At 45.5% G+C, this 18,230-nt stretch overlaps 2 protein-coding genes across 14 annotated transcripts in view; one reads left to right on the forward strand and one right to left on the reverse strand.

The window, feature by feature from the left end:
* Cep95 (centrosomal protein 95) overlaps positions 1 to 7,799 on the forward strand; it is a 27,950-nt gene extending 20,151 nt beyond the window's left edge. For 3 of the 11 annotated variants that reach the window (XM_087570840.1, XM_087570838.1, XM_087570839.1), the window contains 10 exons: positions 16 to 169; positions 1,482 to 1,621; positions 2,247 to 2,339; positions 3,367 to 3,496; positions 4,222 to 4,391; positions 4,475 to 4,549; positions 5,339 to 5,491; positions 6,798 to 6,944; positions 7,174 to 7,245; positions 7,471 to 7,799. In XM_087570840.1, coding sequence (XP_087426966.1) covers positions 16 to 169; positions 1,482 to 1,621; positions 2,247 to 2,339; positions 3,367 to 3,496; positions 4,222 to 4,391; positions 4,475 to 4,549; positions 5,339 to 5,491; positions 6,798 to 6,944; positions 7,174 to 7,245; positions 7,471 to 7,662 — 1,326 coding nt within the window. In that variant the 3' untranslated portion in view covers positions 7,663 to 7,799. 11 annotated transcript variants of the gene reach the window in all.
* Positions 7,800 to 9,496: 1,697 nt separating this feature from the next.
* Positions 9,497 to 18,230, reverse strand: part of Smurf2 (SMAD specific E3 ubiquitin protein ligase 2) — a 102,129-nt gene continuing 93,395 nt past the window's right edge. For 2 of the 3 annotated variants that reach the window (XM_087572440.1, XM_087572441.1), the window contains 4 exons: positions 17,952 to 18,072; positions 13,912 to 14,113; positions 12,466 to 12,541; positions 9,501 to 12,217 (listed from right to left, as the gene is read on the reverse strand). In XM_087572440.1, coding sequence (XP_087428566.1) covers positions 12,118 to 12,217; positions 12,466 to 12,541; positions 13,912 to 14,113; positions 17,952 to 18,072 — 499 coding nt within the window. In that variant the 3' untranslated portion in view covers positions 9,501 to 12,117. 3 annotated transcript variants of the gene reach the window in all.

Below are 18,230 nucleotides of genomic sequence, written 5' to 3' on the forward strand. Positions count from 1 at the left end.
AGGATTTCTCCATAGATGTTAAAAACTGCACTGGGCGATCGAGCGACAGGCGAGGCTCATGGTAAAGATGGCGGAGCTGGAGATGAAGAGGCGCACAGTGCAAACGAGGAGATGCTATCGCAGCACAGTGACAGCGTCATGGAGTACGGACCAAGGAAGCCGAGGCCAGGTACAAACCAGAGCTGCTGAGAATGAGGCATCCATGATAACTTGCCAAGGAGTTCCCTGTGTTAATTTTCATTTTATATAAGGATGAGAAAGAATAGCAAACTCAGGTTACGATTGTTCTTGTTGATAGTTCTGTATGCCACAGCTTATATATTACTTGTCTAAACAGGCACTATTGTTTTCTTTTTAAAATCTGTGCTAACTCTCTATATATATACATACACACGCATGCACGCACGCACACACACATGCATGCACACACCCTGTTATTTTAACGTATTAACCTTACTTAGGAAATGTCTGTTAATAAAGATCCACTGCATTCATCTGAATACATACATGAGTATTACTGCCCGTTAGAGACGGGCTCAGTGCTTAGCTGTGGAACCTTTTACCATAGGCTGCTGTGTATGGATTCACATTCCATCCACCCACACAGGTAAAAGCAAAGTCCACAAGTCACTTGTCTCCCAACCAAGGCTTTCCATAGAACTTTATACATAGCATACGCTCCACAGCCTGAATTCAACCCAAAGTTGAATATGCAATGCCTATGAACACGTGTGTGTGTATGTGGGTTCATATGGGTGTGTGCATTTGTGTTTGTGGACATGTATGTGTATGCACATGGAGGCCAGAGACCAACATCAGGTTTCTTCCTCAAGTCCTCTTCATGTTCTGTTTTGGGCCTGCTCTCTTTTTTTTTTTTTTTTTTTTTTGGTTCTTTTTTTTCAGAGCTGGGGACCGAACCCAGGGCCTTGCGCTTCCTAGGTAAGCGCTCTACCACTGAGCTAAATCCCCAGCCCCTGGGCCTGCTCTCTTGACTGAGCCAGGGACCCACAAATACAGCAAGGGTGGCCAGCCACTGAGCTGCAGTTACATGCTCTGTCACACCCGCTTCTTACATGAATGCTGGGGAGCTAACGCATGCGTAAACAGCAAGCACCTAGCGTCCCTCATCCGTAACGTCAGTTTGCTTGGTATGACTGAGCACATGACTGCATATTAGAAAGAATACGTTTGGCGCATTTTTTTTTTTTTAAAGATTTATTTATTTATTTATTATATGTAAGTACACTGTAGCTGTCTTCAGATACACCAGAAGAGGGCATCGGATCTCTTTACAGATGGTTGTGAGCCACCACGTGGTTGCTGGGAATTGAACTCATGACCTCTGGAAGAGCAGTCGGGTGCTCTTAACTGCTGAGCCATCTCTCCAGCCCCATTTTTTTTTTTTTTTTAAAGATATAAAAGCTTCCAGCTTAGCATTTCTGGGTGTCAGGAACTAATGGTGAATGACTTCTGTGTTGCAGGGTTTTCTATGCACAGAAAGGCACCTTACAGGTCCCATTCCCTGTCGCCATCTTCAGTGAACAAACACAGACAGTCAGAGAAAGAGAGAAAAAAGCAACACAAATCTAAAGGGACGGACACACACCATTTCCAAGCAAAGGTATTCCCCCATTCACGTATCTGTCTGAGGTAGTGATGGGTGTTTGGTTTGTTTTAGTTTGGTTTTTTGAGATGATATTCTCTGTAGCCCTGCCCTTAAACTTGATCTGTAAACCAGGCTGGCCTTGATCTCGGAGATCTGCCTGCCTCTGCCTCCTGAGTGTTGGGATTAAAGGTGTGTACCACTACTGCCTGGCATGGTGAGTTTTTATAAAGTATTTACAATGGTGAAAACTAGAGTTAATTCAGAGGACGTAAAATAGTTCATCTCAGGGGTTGGGGAGATAGGCACGTGCTTGGAGTGGAAGCGTGAGGACTGGATTCTGATCTCCAGGGTCAGTAAGAGAGCCCGTGTCAGGCCAGGAGGTGGGGAGAGTCTGAGGAACACAACCACATAGACAGTTACACTCAGCATGTAGCTTCCACTCAGGAGTGTCAGAAAACCTGTGAAAATAGGGAGAAAAACCATCACAGTCAGCCTCATGTATGTACCGATTATGGGTCTGTTAGCACAATGTACTTTTATGAAGCATCCTGAAAGAAACTTAGGAAATGTGAGTGGACTTGATATTTTTAGAACAGGAATCCAGACAGCTGTGTTACATGTATGGACTTATTCTTTGCAGGCATTAACTGAAGCATTTGAACGGGAACTAAGAAAAAACAAAGTTCAAGAGAACGTTGGACTTCGAGGGATAAGGGAGGAGGAAGAGGAAACAGTGGGTAAAAGTCTCCACCTGTGGTGAATGCCAAAGAGTGAGAAGGACAGTCATTGGCTCTTAGGAGAGGGCAGGGCTTCATTTTTTTTTTTTTTCCCCCCCCGGAGCTGGGGACCGAACCCAGGGCCTTGCGCTTCCTAGGCAAGCGCTCTACCACTGAGCTAAATCCTCAACCTCAGGGCTTCATTTCATGATACAAGATTTCCTCCAGCTCAGATACGAGAGGACTAAAGTTGCAGTCCTAAACTTTGGCCTTAAAGGTTCTTTTGTACTGGTTTGTAAAGAGTTAAAATAGATTTAGTTGACAAAGAGGAGGCAGGATCCCAGCATTGTGTACCTGACTGAGAATCCCAAGTCCTTGCTTTCTGCACCTCAAAAGATGGTTGCTGGGGTTGGGGATTTAGCTCAGTGGTAGAGCGCTTGCCTAACAAGCACAAGGCCCTGGGTTCGGTCCCCAGCTCCGAAAAAAAGAAAAAAGAAAAAAAAAAAAAAAGATGGTTGCCAGCTGGGTGTGGTAGTGCATACCTTTAATCCCGGCACTTAGGAGGCCGAAGCCAGAGGACATGTGTGGTTTAAGTCCAGGAGTCACAGCCTGGTCCATATTTTGAGTCCCAGGACAACCAGGACTAAATAGCCCCTGTCTCAAACAAACAAACAAACAAACAAACAAACAAACAAACAAAGTGGTTTCCAAACTCCCTGGAAATGGGAAATGCTTCTGCGGACGCTCCAGTGAAAGCAGGACAGAGGTGCGGGAGATATAAAAGCATGCTTTGAATTGCTTGAGTTTCTTTTAATATACTTAGAAAAGGTTGTCAAAGAAACCAGCACATAAAACATTTAGTAGCAGCTGTATTTAGAGTATGCACTGTGGTTACCGAAGCTGAGTGCAGAAAAGGCCAGTTGGAGAAAACTAAGGTTTAGAAGGTGGTTGGGAGTCAGCGGTCTGTCAGTGTGTGGTCTAAGAGGATCGTGTAAGTGTTTGTAGACCCCTCTCTTTTCTCTGTCCTTTTCATCTGCCTCTAAGGAAAAGTCATACAAAGAAGCTTTCGCTAAAGGAACTACAAAACAGAGTCAGGTCCAGAAAATTTACTCCAGAAAAACTGCAGCTCCGACTCCAAAAGGTGGTCTCCTGAAGTCAAGCAAAGCATCTCCGAGTAAGGGCCTCCGATGTTCTTGATGCCAGCAGGCAGCCTCAGGGCACAAATGTTGCATTCCAGAGGCTGGTGGAAACAGGCATCCACCAGTCAGCTGCAAAAAGCCCCTTCTTGTGTTACTACCATAGGGCTGGGTTTCTGTAACCAGAACCTGACTCCTAAACCAGGCGCCTTATAGTCATCTGTGGACATCAAAAGAATTACCAGGGCTCCACTGTTCTGACAGAAGCCTCTTCCCACCCATTCCAGTCGCCCTTTTTTGTTGCTTGCCCCATTTGGTTTTGGAAAGCTGGTAGAAGGCAAGTGACACTCCAAGAAAGCAGATGGCCTCCTCAGCCCTATGTGCTGACAGTTGGTTCTCCTGAGGTAGAGCCTTGCTGCAAGGAAGCAAGGTCAGGTGAAATGCCAGGCCTCCAACTATTCCCATCAGGGACCTTTCTCACCATATGCCTGCAAGCAAGCTGAGGTGGCTTCCGTTTTCACACACAGGAAACATCTGCTGACAGGCGGAGGCTGCTAAGGAGGGTGGATGAACTCAGGGCTACAGTCAGAACTTTCCAGCTTTTCATCCTCAATAGGTGGGATACAAAAGTACACTCCATCCAGATGGTTCTTTTTAGGACCAGCACCACAGCCCTGAGCTTAGCTTAGTTTAGCAGGCAGGTGGGGATGAGAATTCTTTTAGGGAGCTGGTCAGATTAACAGCATCTCTCATTTCCTCACAGTGAAAGTAAATGAACACAGTCTGCTGTCCCTGATGCTGGAACAGTTTCCATTTCTCTATGTTTCTGACCCAACACTGACCAAAATGTGGAAGCAGCAGATGGCACAGGTGGAGCAGCTCAGAAGGGAAGCACAGAGAGAGAACCGATCCAAGAAGAAACTCCAGGACGAAGTAAGCTCTGCCCAAGCCTGAGGCTGGCACAGAGCTTGTCCTTGTCCAGCATGGCTAACCGCCTCCTTTGTGTTCTCCTTAAGATAGAAGAAGCTCTGAGAAGGCACGACCTCCTTACCGCTCTTGTCAAGAAAGAATATGACCATAACAAGAGACTGGTATGTCAAGAACAAACTGAGTAGTGCCGTGTTCTTTATCCATACGGCTAGGCAGCCTGTGGGAGTGGGCATCTCAGGCTTTAACTCAGAACCCATGGGGAAAACATATCCCACACTGCACGGACACAGACCTGAGAACACACACCCAGCAGTTCGCTGCAGAACTCTTGATCCCTGCCACATGGCTGTTCTTCCCTTCTTTATAGTAACAAAGTAGAGACATTTTCTGAGATGAAAACCCAAGCTTTCAGACATGATGTGAATTGCCTGCCTTTCTCTTTGAAATTTTATCCCATTTCTGTCTCTGCCTTCACAGACCATGTGGCTGCTTAGAGTTAGTGCTGTTGTCCTAAATCCCAGGTAGAGAGCAGTTTTGTTATAATTTGGATTGGAAACCATACTTACCATCCCCAGTTAATATGGTAACAGGAAATGGCAGAAGTCAGCCTGCCGAAGTTATTTACAGACCCTTATCTGGGAATAGGGATAAGTCATGGAAATATTAGTCTGAAATAGTTTCTAAAAAGCCATCTCCAAAATTGCCTGTGGATCTTCACTGAGTCAAGAACATCTGGCCCGATAGACAGGAGATGGAACCTGTATTCAGGGTTAGCACTCAGGGCCTCATTTACTCTGCACAGTGGGACTGTCAGTGCTGCTCTCCAGATTGTGGGGATGGAGTGACAAAGGCTGAAGAACCTGTGTGGACCAGTGGTCTTTAGGGGGTTTGGGGGATAAGAATGAATGCTCAGGCTGGCCTTCTGCTGGCCTTCTTCCCCTCTTCCCTAGCAAGACTTCAAGGACCGAATTCACAAACAGAGGTTAACCCAGTCAAAGATAAAAGAAAATCGTCATCAAAGTGTTCGTGCCCGAAAATATTACGACGACTACAGAGTTCAGTTACGTGCAAAAATGATGAAGATGAGAACCCGGGAGGAAATGGTATGTGTGCCTTTCTAGGTCTGTCTGGCTCTGCTAAGGGGAACTTGTGTTTTGTACCAGTTTCTTAGTCTATAGCTCTTACCTCAGTTTGAATCCAGAATCCAAACCCAAGGCCCACATGCAGGTAGGACTTGTGCTTGACGGTCATTCACAGCACGATGCCCCGCTGTGCATCCCCGTCCACCCTTAGCCTTTGAGGTCCCCTGGCAGCCGTAGTCTCCTCGGACCTCTGGCAGAAGCTCTTCAGTACGGCTGCTCTGAGGGTTTTGGGAGCAAACTGCAGACAACAGAAGTTAAAGTGTGCTTGCGTGACGCAGGGCATGCAAGGAATTACCACGCTGATTGTCCTAGCCTAATCAAAGCCTGAGAACCCTCAAATTACTGACAAATTTTACTTTCATAGTAAAACTTGATCTTAGTTGAACTGGATTAAATAAAACCAAAGCTTTCTTGAGGAAGATACTGCTATGGTTTTGGGAGGTTAAGTGACTTGCAGTAGTCTTTTATCCAGAACTCTACCTTATGAAGGGAAGACAACTGGGCATGCCCAGATCTCTACATCAGTTAATTTATGGTGGCTGCCCAAATGCTGACCCTCACCTTCAACTGAGTACTCAGTGAGGTGCAGAAACGTTTGTTCCCACCTTGTGTTACACATGTAGATGCTTCAGAGATCTTTCCAGAAGGCAGTAAGGAGTGAGCATTGGTGCACGAGAGGGTGCTGAGCACACTCCTCAGTGGAAGATCACAGACACCACTCACCCCCACCCCATCGGGGAGGTCTAAAACAGAACTGAGGACACGGAGAGGGAGCACTCATGCAGGGCTGGTGGGCTAGCAGGGTGGTGCGATTGCTTCTGTAATGTCTGGCAGTACTTCTGAAGGCACTGGAATGCTGGCTATGGTTTAAGTGTGTGTGTGTGTGTGTGTGTGTACCCACATAACCACCAAAACAGCTAAAAAGAGTCCATGCCTCTCAGTTTAAGAATTTGTGAACAAAATTCATATTCCCACAGTAGAGTGACAAAACCTGACAGCTCTGTCTGTACGGGATCTGACCTTGGAAGCATGTTGGGTTGAGGCTCTGTTGAGAACAGGCAGACAACAGGAAGGGAGAAGGGCAGTCGTGCTGATGGGCATGGGTTTCATGTCTGGGCGGAGAGTTACACAATTCTGAGTCTACTGAAACCTGCTCAGTGTATGCATATTTTAAGAGTTAATGTTATGTATGTGAATGATGAGGAAAGCTGTCATTTTGAAAAGCCTTTATGAAATACAGTATAATTTATGATTAAATGACCGACAGATCTTTAAGAAACTGTTTGAAGAAGGTTTACAAATTCAGAAACAAAGACTACGAGACCTAAGAAACTACGCCAAGGAGAAACGCAGCGAAGAAAAGAGACAGCACCAGAATGAGCTGGACTCGATGGAAAACTACTATAAGGACCAGGTAGGTAGGCTTGCTGCTGCTGCTCCACCAGTGTCAGCTTGGCTTAGTTCATTGCTGGCAAATATGCAGATTAGCACAGAGTGGCACAGCACCGAACAGGCTAGGCTGACTGTTTCTAAGGCAAATTTAAGGCAGTATGTAAAACAGTATGCAGTGTGTGTTGCCCTGTTCAAAATGGAGTACTGAGAGTAACTGCGTTGTGATGCAAGACTTGGCTTTTCTTTCCTAGTTCTCATTGCTGGCAGAGGCCATCTCACAGGGACGCCAGGAACTCAAAGCAAGACAGAGATCCCAGGCTCAGGTAACAATGAACAGCACAGGAAGTAGGAAGTATTTTAGTGACGTCAAAAAAGTGGAGAGAATACAGAGTCTGTCTCTACTCCCAAGTCCTGATGGCTCTGGTTACCAGCTCTGTCTCGGAAGGGACAGTAAACTACAAACTCCGCAGGAGGTCGGGGGGTCAGGGGGTAAGAATAGGGGGCCTGGATAAGAGTCGCTGCTTCAGACCGACTGAGTTCTCTTTCAGACATTACACAAGGTGAAGAGGGAGCTGAGAGCAAAGATGGAGAAGGAAATTGAGCAGCTGCAGCACTTGATAACGCAGAGCGACGACGATGCGTTCTTCCGGGAACTAGAAGCTGAGCGCTTCAAAGCACGGCTGCAGCTGGCTTCCTTCCAGTACAGTAAAAATCCTTTCCCAAGAGGCCAAACTCCATAGGTGAAGTTTCTAGACACCTTAATGTGAACAGAGCTAGACCTGAGCCAGTAAACCGTCTAAACCAGAATATGCCTTATTTATGTATTCATGTTAAAAGTTAGAATGTTTTAAATAAAAGACTTTTTTTTTAAAGCTTACTGCTTTTGAATTTATAACCTAAAACCTGAGAAAAGGGGATAAAGGCACTTTTTGCTAATGCAGTTAGCAAGTCCTGCCAGCCCTCTCGTGAAGCCTGGTGATAGAGGTCAGTAGGTCATTGACTGCTAAGGAAATCCAGGACCAAGAACAGCATCTAACAGGCTGTGGGTAAAGCTAATAATGGCTACTGTTTTGGGGTTCAGGAGCTATGCAGCCTTAAGGCCTCCTCTGCCACGGGAGCTGACTTCCATTTCCCTAGCCGTATCTACTCCTGGCCCGAAGAGGTCATCTCTATTCAGGATGACTGGCTTCTTAGTAGTTGACTAAAATTGACTCTGTGAAGAGGCTGGTGGTGAACCGAGTGGCACAGTGCATGCCTTTATCCCAGCACAAATGAAAGCTATAGCTTAGCATAGCCTACTGGAAAATTGTAGAACTCAAAAAAAGCAGGAAAAGTTTTGTTCTGACACAAGCCTGCATTCCTATTGTAATTCAGGCTGGCCTCAAACTTCTCAAGACTCTAGCAGGCTCCTGAGTGCTGGGATTACAGACTTGTACCACCATACCTGTCAGGAAAATTACCTTTATAGCCTTTTAACTATACCTAGACAAACCTGTTTAGAGTATTAATGTAAGGGTAATAACCCTCTGGTGTGTAACTGCTTCCATCTATCCTATAGTCCCTTGACTTCATGTGTCCTGCTATGATTATCTGGGTAGAAAACCCAAACATCGGCAAACATCTTTACCCATTGTTATAGAGGCAAACTCCCGGTTACCACAAAGCAGAACTACTTTGAAACAAAGCAGTCCAATCAAAGTGGTTTGATTTATATACTATTAAATACCAAAGATCTTTATGTTCTATAACTTTAAGGCAGTAAACACAGCCAGGTGAAGCAGCATGTCCACCTACTGAGGAGACATGAGCAAACATTTCTTCACCTCAGGACACTGGCAACAAACAATTCCACCCAGATCGAATCTGATGAGCCATCGAGTGAGTTCACTGGGGCTGTTTACAGAGCGTGCTCCTGAAATGCCCCCGATAGGGGCTGACACAGGGGCTGACACGAGCGAGCGCGGTACCCTGGAGTGCGCTCCCCACTGCAGGAGCCTTGGAGGGTTTGTGGGCTTCCCCGGTCCTGGCAGTGTCCCTCGTCCCCTAGGGGAGACACGGAGGAAGCAGCTACCGAGCGCCACCTGGACCTGTCTGTCCGTCCTACATTGCTGCCGTTTGCGGTTTCCAGCTCTTCTGTCGCAGCCTCTGCCGTACAGTCACAGATCACGCTTTACGGTGACAAATGAGCCCACAAGCATCTCTTTTCTATCTGTTATTTATTTAGCTGTCCTCTCATCAACTGGTGTTCACAGAGCTGTAACTCACCTCTCCTCTTCATCTGCAAGACCTGACTGTGTAACACCAAGGCCGGCTGGCACAGGAGAGGCCGTCCGCCAACCACAGCGCTGCCCTGCAGTCTCCAGACAGACCCAGTTGTAGAGATGCATTTTTCTCTCAGAAGCCCCACCACCTCACGGCCCCCACAACCACTGGACACACTCAGTGGCCGTGGTGGAGAGCTACTCCCCTCCCTGCTCCAGCCTCTAAGCCTGCAGGAAAGCAGCACTCTCTACTTGAGGCTCCAAGCTGTCACCTGCGAAAGCCAAACATGTTTTTCAAAACAAGTAAAAACCCGACATTTTTAAAAACCTCGCTGCTGTGACAGTGCAAACAGCATTCATTTTATTGCTCAACTTCGGCATGGGCACATACATACGTACATAGTTAATTTTTAAAAACCATTTATACAGATGTTATTGATAAAGCTCATGTAACAAATGAGTGAAATTACAAAGAATATCAAGGCTAAAACATTCTGTAATAAATACAATGGAAATGATAAAACTTTGTTTTTAAAGTCAGTTTAGAGGAAAAGGAGGAATATTACATACAGTGAACTAATTACACCTAGAGAAAGCGACTCGGCATTTGGTACAATCATCATCCTAGTGTGAGAGCAGTGGCCCCGACAGAAGCCTGCAGCCAAAGGGCAAGGCGCTGTGCTGCCCCCCCCCCCCCCTGCAGGCACTGGAAGCCTCTAACACCCATCAGTGCCATCTGTCCAATGCACTGCAAGTTCAGAGCAGATTTAGTGTTGTCAAAGGAAGCAAATTACAGTGGATTTAGGAGAAGACACATTGTGCTCTGGCCTGTAAATGTGGGTGGGTGGGGCAGCACTGTAGAATACAGAGCAACAAACTGCAAAACAAAATGCACAGGAAACAGCATTACTTTAAAACTGTGTGCCAGGAAATAGTGGCCTCTTACTGCACATGAGCACAAGGTAACCATTGGTCAGAATTAGCCTTTCCTGATGGAACAGAGCGACTGGAGGAAGGATGCCTGGAAACAGATAAATATTCACATTAAACACAAGGCAAGTCCAGGTTCTGTGACACCGGGGATTTTTGTTTGCTTAGCACCTATTTGGAAGTAATCAGGTAATGTAATTTTGAAATTGCAATCTAAATCATGTTTTCAGATGTCATGTGCTATTGTAGACTGTTACAGAGGGCGATTTTCTTTAAAGCTCTGTCAAGTCACTATAATAGTTAAAAGGCACTCAAAAAGCGGTGGGATTTGCCTGCGTTACACTGCACGGAAAACCACTGCAAGCAGCATCTCGATACCACTGCATCCCTGTCAGTTATGGTCCTTGCCCCTCTGAGACAGGGTCTCAAGCAGCCTCTAACCCACTGCGTAGGTGAGGCTGGCCTTGACTTGCTGATCCTTCTGCCTCTGCCTCCACGGTGATGGGATTACGGGTGTCAGCCACCAGGCTGAGTCACATTTTCTGTCAACTGTTCCTCACAACCTTGTGCCAAGCTCAGCCAGATTTGCTGTTCTTATTTCTCATCAGTGTTTAAAAACAACAGTGCATTGTTCTGATGGTGCAATTTTAAAATCCAATGTGACTTTTTTAATGGCTGCAACCCTTCACCCCAGAATTTTTGTTACCTTCTAGATCACAGGATGAGCCACATACCTTGAAAGCTTAACCTCGACACTTGAAGTCAGCAGTGTGGCAGCCTGGCCTCCTCCCTTACTTCTCACGAACTCCTCAGTTTCAGAGTAAATTGTGTGATTGACTTAGAGTCACTCTTTCTTGAGGCAAGATCTGCTATGTAGCTCAGGCTGGCCTTAAACCTGAATTGCGCCCCCGCCTTAGCCTCCCAGGAATGGGGAGCAGAGGTGGTCAGCACAGCTGGCCTCACTCACGTATGACTTTCCTGGCCCACCACGCCCACTACCACCTCCAGTTCATCCAATGAGTTTGTAAAAGCAGGGCGCTCTAAGCTTGCCAAACGATCTTTAGAGCACAAGCTTGCCTTTTAGAAACTTAATTAAAATATAAGTTAGATGTACTTATTAGAGACTTTGGTTTATAGAAATAGCATATAAAAGACAAGCTGACCCAGCAGAGAATGAAAATCCCACCCCATCACAGACTGAGAAGCTATAAAATCGCAGTATTTCAGTTTAAGATGAAATAAATCCACAATACCTCATCTTCTTGATTCAAGAACATGAGGTTTTTTTTGTTTTTTTGTTTTTTGTTTTTTTGTAAGTCATCTTAAAAACAGGAAGGGCAGCAAATAAACTCAATTTAAATGGTTGCATTAGGAATTTCCAAGAAAGTCACACTTGAAAAATATAAAACCCCACTTAAGCTACGGTGACCCACATAATGCAAAATAGAACCCTCTGCTATAGAAAAGCACAACTAAACATGTAAATGGCTTAGTTTCATAAAGGTGACAATCCCTTTAGCCAACTGTTTACAAAGGTGAACAATCCAAAATAACTTTAGTTTCTTACAAAGAGCAGGGACAGGAGCTGTTCAAAACCACGTGTTCAATCCAACTGAAATGTGGCTTGTACCGACTGGGGAGCTGTCTTGAGTGTGAGAGACGCGAGTCTGAGAAGCAGTTTGGATAGATAACCTTGTATAAAAATAGTAGTAGTCTTTTAAGTGTAGAATACTGCCTAACTCTGGAGATGCAGGGGTCAGCATTCTTTAGGTTCAAGGTATTAATTTTTAAATAGCAGCTGAGTGTGTCCTCATGGCAAAGCATAAAGACCTTTATTTTTCCTTGAAAAGGAATTTCAAAATTGTCCCTTCCCCTCACAGTGTCCTAGAATCTAAGGAGCAGGGGAGGGGCTGTTGTCCTGTACTCCAGCGTTCTCTGAAGCGCTGCTGAAGGAGGCTGTTGGCCAGGGGTCAGTAAGAGCTGTGGGTGAGTCCTCGGCGCTCATCACTCCACAGCAAAGCCACAGGTCTCCTCGATGGCTGTTAGCAGCTTTTCGTAGAGCTTCTCATAGCTCTCATAGGGCGGAATGTCTATTCGATTGAAACTGTGAAGAAGCAAATCAGACTTGATCATTTCTCAGAGCAAGTCAGCAGGTGCAGCACGTGAGCATAACACGGCCTTTGTCTCAGACGGAAAGGTAGAAGCTGCTGTCCTCTAACGCAGAGATCACCACGCTGGGGAGTGCCTACTGATTTCTGAATAACTTTTTAAATCACTTCAAGGAAGTGTTCATCATTTCTTTTAAACTAAAATCTACCTACAACGACAGAGGAGAATACAAAAATAACTCACCAAGTGTGGGCTTTTGGCAGGTTGTTCGTGCAGGCATCAATCTGGTGTATGGTAAAGAGCCGTGGGCCCGCGGCACCTGCCAGTGAAGGAATGTGGGTCAGATCACAGCAGGTACAGGAGTCCATCTCCAACGCCTCAGAATAAACTGGAACATAAACCACGGGCTGGGGAGCACCTTGCATTCACACACACTAACATGGGGGCTTATAGGAAAAGTAGCCTGGTTTTGAGGTTGTAAGTGACATGTAGGCTCAGACCAGGTGCCGTAACAGCAGCACTGCTGTCTGAGAGAAAAGCTTAACTGATGGCCTCTGTCAGCGTGGTGCCACAGAACATCTGCATCCCAAAACAATATGAACACATTTGGTTTGCTTTTTTTTTTTTTCTTTTTCCAAAACAGGCGACAGGATTTCTGTGTAGCCTTGGCTGTCCTGGAATTCTCTCCACAGACCAGGCCTCTGCCTCTGAAGTGCTTGGATTAAGTGCTGGCTCACTGTTTGAAATAGGATCTTGCTATGTAGTTCAAGAGAATCTTAAACTCAAGATCCTCCTGCCTCAGCTCCCAGAGGGCTAGGATTATAGGCATATGCTATTATGCTTAAAATACACATTTGAATCATATTTAAAGATGATAACCTAATGCAAATTTACACTTATGACTCAAACTGAGCTTAGCAAAGATTAGCAGTCTACGCACACATGCCCCACAAGGGAAGACCACTCCACGTTCCCCAAACAGGGAAGGGAACACAAACTTTAGGTAGCTTTGCCCAGGCTTTCTGAGCATGCTGTGGGCAACTGCTGAGGAATCCTGCACTAGTCTACACTGCTGATTCTCCCTCCTCACCGGCAGCTTCGAAGCCAAGAGTTTAAGGTGAAGGAAGCAATGGCCACCGAATGATGCACCACAGCCATCAGCAATGTTATCAACTCAACCAAAACGCCAACAGTTTACTCCACAGACCAATTCTAAACACTGAAGACGGCTGTAAGTCACTAGTCTGAAGTCATGTAATAAAGTGCTCTGACCAATCAGTCGGCTTTCAAAATTCATGCTGCCTCCCTCCTGTTAGAAGAAAGGCAGAGGAGGCGTCTCGGGTGGGTAAAGGTTTGCCAAGCTGAGACGTGAACATGGAGGTAGATGACCTTCCCTGCAAAGTTAAAGGCAAGCTGACCAGAAAGTGCAAAACAGAGCATCAGCACACAGGCTTTCTCTACACTGCTCACCGCACCCACTGCGATCAGAGAAGTCTGTCAGAAAGGCCTCTGCAGAAGGAGCTGCAATGGAGTCACATATAGGAGCTATCAATCAAAGATCTTCATAAGCACAGGGCTGGCTATAAAAACAGCAATGTACCCCAAACACTGATCCGTCCCATCCCATCCTTCCCTACCCCTGCAAGAGTGCAAGCAAGGTACCTGTGTGCCCACCCCAGGACTCCTCACCTTGGAGTGCTTTGAAGCCCTGCAGAGGCACTCGAGAGGACCCTGTCACAAACTGGAGCAGCCGTGCTCGTCTCTCCTCATCAAAAAGCTCCACAGCTTTCCAAAACCACTTGACGACGTTGCTGTCTGGGGTGCAGTGCTTTAACCGGGTGTTGGCCTTCCAGTCGCTCACGTCAATTTTGCCAAGCCCACAGATAATGAGCTGTAGAAATATTTGCCAGAGTGGTGAGCTGCTGCGTATCAAAGCTGGGCCTCCCAAGACTTCTCAGATTTGCAAAGCCCCACGAGTGATACACAGCTGAATTATCTGGAAAGCTTTTCAAAGCAACCCCAACAGACCCTGTGCTGCAGGGACTGTAACTGTCTGTCTGTGGCACTCAGGTCTGAATCTTTTTGTTTGTTTTTGGACCTCACTCTGTTGCCCAGGTTGGCCTCAAATTCAGAGACCTGCCTGCCTCTGTCTTCCAAGTGCCACCACTGCTCTGCAAAGGTCTGGATCTTTAAACCTCCAGAAGTATCTACTCATTGTAGGTCCTGTTCACTGTAATGGACTCTGACAAGATCAAAGATTTGTAAAATTTCCAGCTTCAAAATAGAATTCTAAAATTTTAAAACAGTAGACAGAAATCAAGACTCAGTAAACAGTTGGGTGAAACAGCCCATGCCTACAATCCCAGCTCTTCAGAGGCTGAGGCGGGAGGATCAACATGAGTTTGAGGCTAGCCTGAGCTACTACCTTGTCTCAAACAGAAGACTTCTCTTCTTACCACTAAGGTCTACCTGGGCCTTTCTTAGGCCTGCACTGGTTTACATCAGCTCTGACACTGCCAGCTTTGCAGTCTGAGGCACTTCTGTCACCAGCCTGCAGTGTTCTTTGCTCTAAGATCACAGTCACCACTACCTCATTTTACCTATGAAATGATCCAGAGTGTACAGCAAGAGACATGTTGGGTCCATAATATAATTTACTTAACACCTTTGAAATTATATTAAAATGTAGATACTCAAGGGCCAGGCCTTGGGCACACGCTTTTAAACCCAGCATTCAGGAGGCAGAGGCAGAGGCAGATCTGTTGAGTAGGAGGTCGACATGGTCTACAAAGTGAGTTCCAGAACAGCCAATGCTACATAGAGAAACCTTTGTCTTGAAAGATAAAATAAATAAAAATTAAACAAAATACACAAATTCTGCTGTATAGTGTTCCAACTGACATCCTGATACAATCAATACATAAGAACTACACCAAGGTCAGTTTGATAACAGGAACTTATCTCTACAGAGTCCATTACTGAGCGAGGTATGTGTATATATCTAACATGTTTGCTCTATTCATTTATGTGCATATATGTATGTGCACATGAGCACACACCACAGTACACGGGTGGAATTCAGAGGACAACAGTCAGGAGTCATTTTCCTTCTACCGTCTAGGCCTGGGATTGAACTCCGTTGTCAGGTTGGTTGGCATGTGCCCTCACCTGCTAAATCATCTGGATGGACTGCCCATCAAGTGATTATCAGTGAATTATGACAGTGAAACCCATAATGTAACTTGTATGGCCTAGGTTTCATATACTTAGTTTTGATAAGGTAGCATGACCTATGTTCTAAAGATTTCAACAGTGATAAAACTACAATGTAAGTCTTACCCTTACCAAATAAAGTTTACCTCCCAAAAAGGTGGTTTGAGTATATGTGGCACACAGGGGGAGTGGTGCTGTTAGGAGGTGTGGCCTTGTTGAAGGAAGTATGTCATTGTGGGGGTGGGCTTTGAAGCTCTACCCAGTGCAGAAGGGTCAGTCTGCTCCTGGCTTTCTCTGGGTGAAGGTGTAGAACTCTCAGCTCCTCCGGCATCATGCCTGCCTGGACACTGCCATGCTTCCCAGCATGATGATAACAGACTGAACATGTAAGCCATCCCCAATTAAATGCTGTCTTTATAAGAGTTGCCTTGGTCATGGTATCTCTTCATGGCAATGAGAACCCTAACTAAGACAGTATGTCTGAAATAATGAATTCAGACCATTAAGGATGCCTTCTAAATTCTGTCCGTCAGAGGAGTGGCTGTTACAGCACAAGCTCTAATTGACAACATAAGCAGGGGAGAAGGTCCTGTCTCAGATCCACTCACTCTAGCCACCTTGCTCTACGTTCCTCCTCCTCCTGACCTGCCTTGGCCAGCTCATTACTCAGTCACTAAAGGAGCAGGGACAGTACTGAGTCAACTGATTGTTTGTAAACATCTATTAAAGAGACCAGCAGCAAGCCTGGAAAGATGGGTGGCTCAGTGGTTAAGAGCACTTCCTGCTCTTCCAAGGAACTCAGTTTACCATGTTAGGTGGCTACAACCACCTCTAACTCCACGTCCAGGGATCTAAAATCTGCCCGAGTACCTGTACTCATGTACACATACCCACATGCAGACACATGCAATTATACATAATTAAAAAATAATAAAAATAGATTTAGAAAAAGACAAGCAAGAAAAAGCCAGAATACTACTACAGAAAAAATTTTTTATTTTATTTTATTTTAATTAATTAATTAATTAATTAATTAATTTATTTATTTTCCTTTTCTTTTTTCGGAGCTGGGGACCAAACCCAGGGCCTTGCGCTTGCTAGGCAAGTGCTCTACCACTGAGCTAAATCCCCAACCTGAAAAAATTTTTTAAATTAATTATTTATTTTATGTATATGAGAGTACACTGTAGCTGTCTTCAGACACACTAGAAGAGGGCATCAGATCCCACTACAGATGGTTGGGAGCCACCATGTGGTTGCTGGGAATTGAACTCAGGACCTCTGGAAGAGCAGTCAGTGTTCTTAACCTCTGAGCCATCTTTCCAGCCCAGAAAATCATTTTAAAATAATCTATATTCTTCAAATACTTGTTATTTCCTAACCACTGGGTAAATTGGTAAAATAAAACCTTTTTTATGTATTTACTTTTCTTGAGACAAGGACTTGCTATGTAGCCCAGGCTGGCCTTAAATTTTCAATCTTTGTGTCTCAGCCCAAAAGCTGCAGTACAGCCCAACGAACCTCACGCTTCTCTCACGGCTGTTCTTTAAGTTGGACGTGCTTGATGCAGCGCAGTAAGGTTGGCTTCACACAGAAGGGAGTGTCACCTCTCTATACAGAGTTGGTCACTGCTGTGATATGGGTATGTGCAAGGCCCAGGGACGGTTGGGCACTACACAACTTATCTTGTTTCATTTCTTCTAAGCAAAGACGAGCGAGCAACTAGCTGAGCTTAACGTTTTATTCAAACACATTTCAGTTAGAGACAAAGTCATCCACTGAAATAAGCCAAGAAATGGGTCCACACTGTAGGATGACTAAGTGCCAAGCAAGTATGGCAACCTGAGTTTAACCCCAGAACCCACACCCAGAGAGAGACGTCACAAAGCTGTCCTCTGACCTGCATGTGCACCCTGGGAGGAATTTCAATTGGGAAGAATGCCTATGTGACCTGAAAAGAAAAGGGACTCAGGAGTAGCTTAGCTTGTGGAGTGCGTGCATCCCTGGGCTTAATCCTAGCACTCCGGGTGGAGGAACAGAAAGCCAGAAGTTAAAGGTCATCCTCATCTACACGGTTCTAGACTAGTTAGAAAGAAGGAAAAGGATATATAAGTTAACAATGTCTCCACATGGGGCTGGAGAGATGGCGCAGCTCACTGCACTTTAGAAGAGGCAAGTTTGATTCCTAGTACACATGGCAGAAGGCTAACAATCACCCGTAAAACACACACACACACACACACACACACACACACACACACACACACACACACACACACACACACGGACACACGGACACACAGACACGGACACACAGGCAGGCACGCACTCATTTACCTATAAATAAGAGATTGCTTACCCACAGAAACTCCAAAGCCCAAAATATTTCCTATAAGAATTCTCAGAGGATTGAGTCGTGAAACTCTGGAAGGATTAGAAAGCACCACTTCCCTCCAGACGGCAGAAGAGCCCCCCAGACTTGTTACAGCACAGGATCAGAACAGTGACACACTGACCTCCAGCTCCTTCTCATCAAATGTCTTCAGCAGATGCTGTGGAATGACTTCATTAAATCCCTTCTGTAGTGCCAGGAACTGAGCTTCAATGCCTCGGAGGAATCTCCAGTTTACGTAAAGCCTGCAAACATTGGTCAGGGGCATCATGTGACTGCATAAATTCAGATTTGGTAATTGCCATAAATATCCACTTTGGCAACGTTACACTTTAAAGTGTCTATCACATCAGAATTTTAGTCTAATACGGCTAAGATACAGGTGAGCTACAGAGTCCTGCTC

Source organism: Rattus norvegicus, chromosome 10 (genome assembly GCF_021556685.1).
Source record: "Rattus norvegicus strain SHRSP/BbbUtx chromosome 10, alternate assembly SHRSP_T2T, whole genome shotgun sequence".
NCBI lineage: Eukaryota > Metazoa > Chordata > Mammalia > Rodentia > Muridae > Rattus > Rattus norvegicus.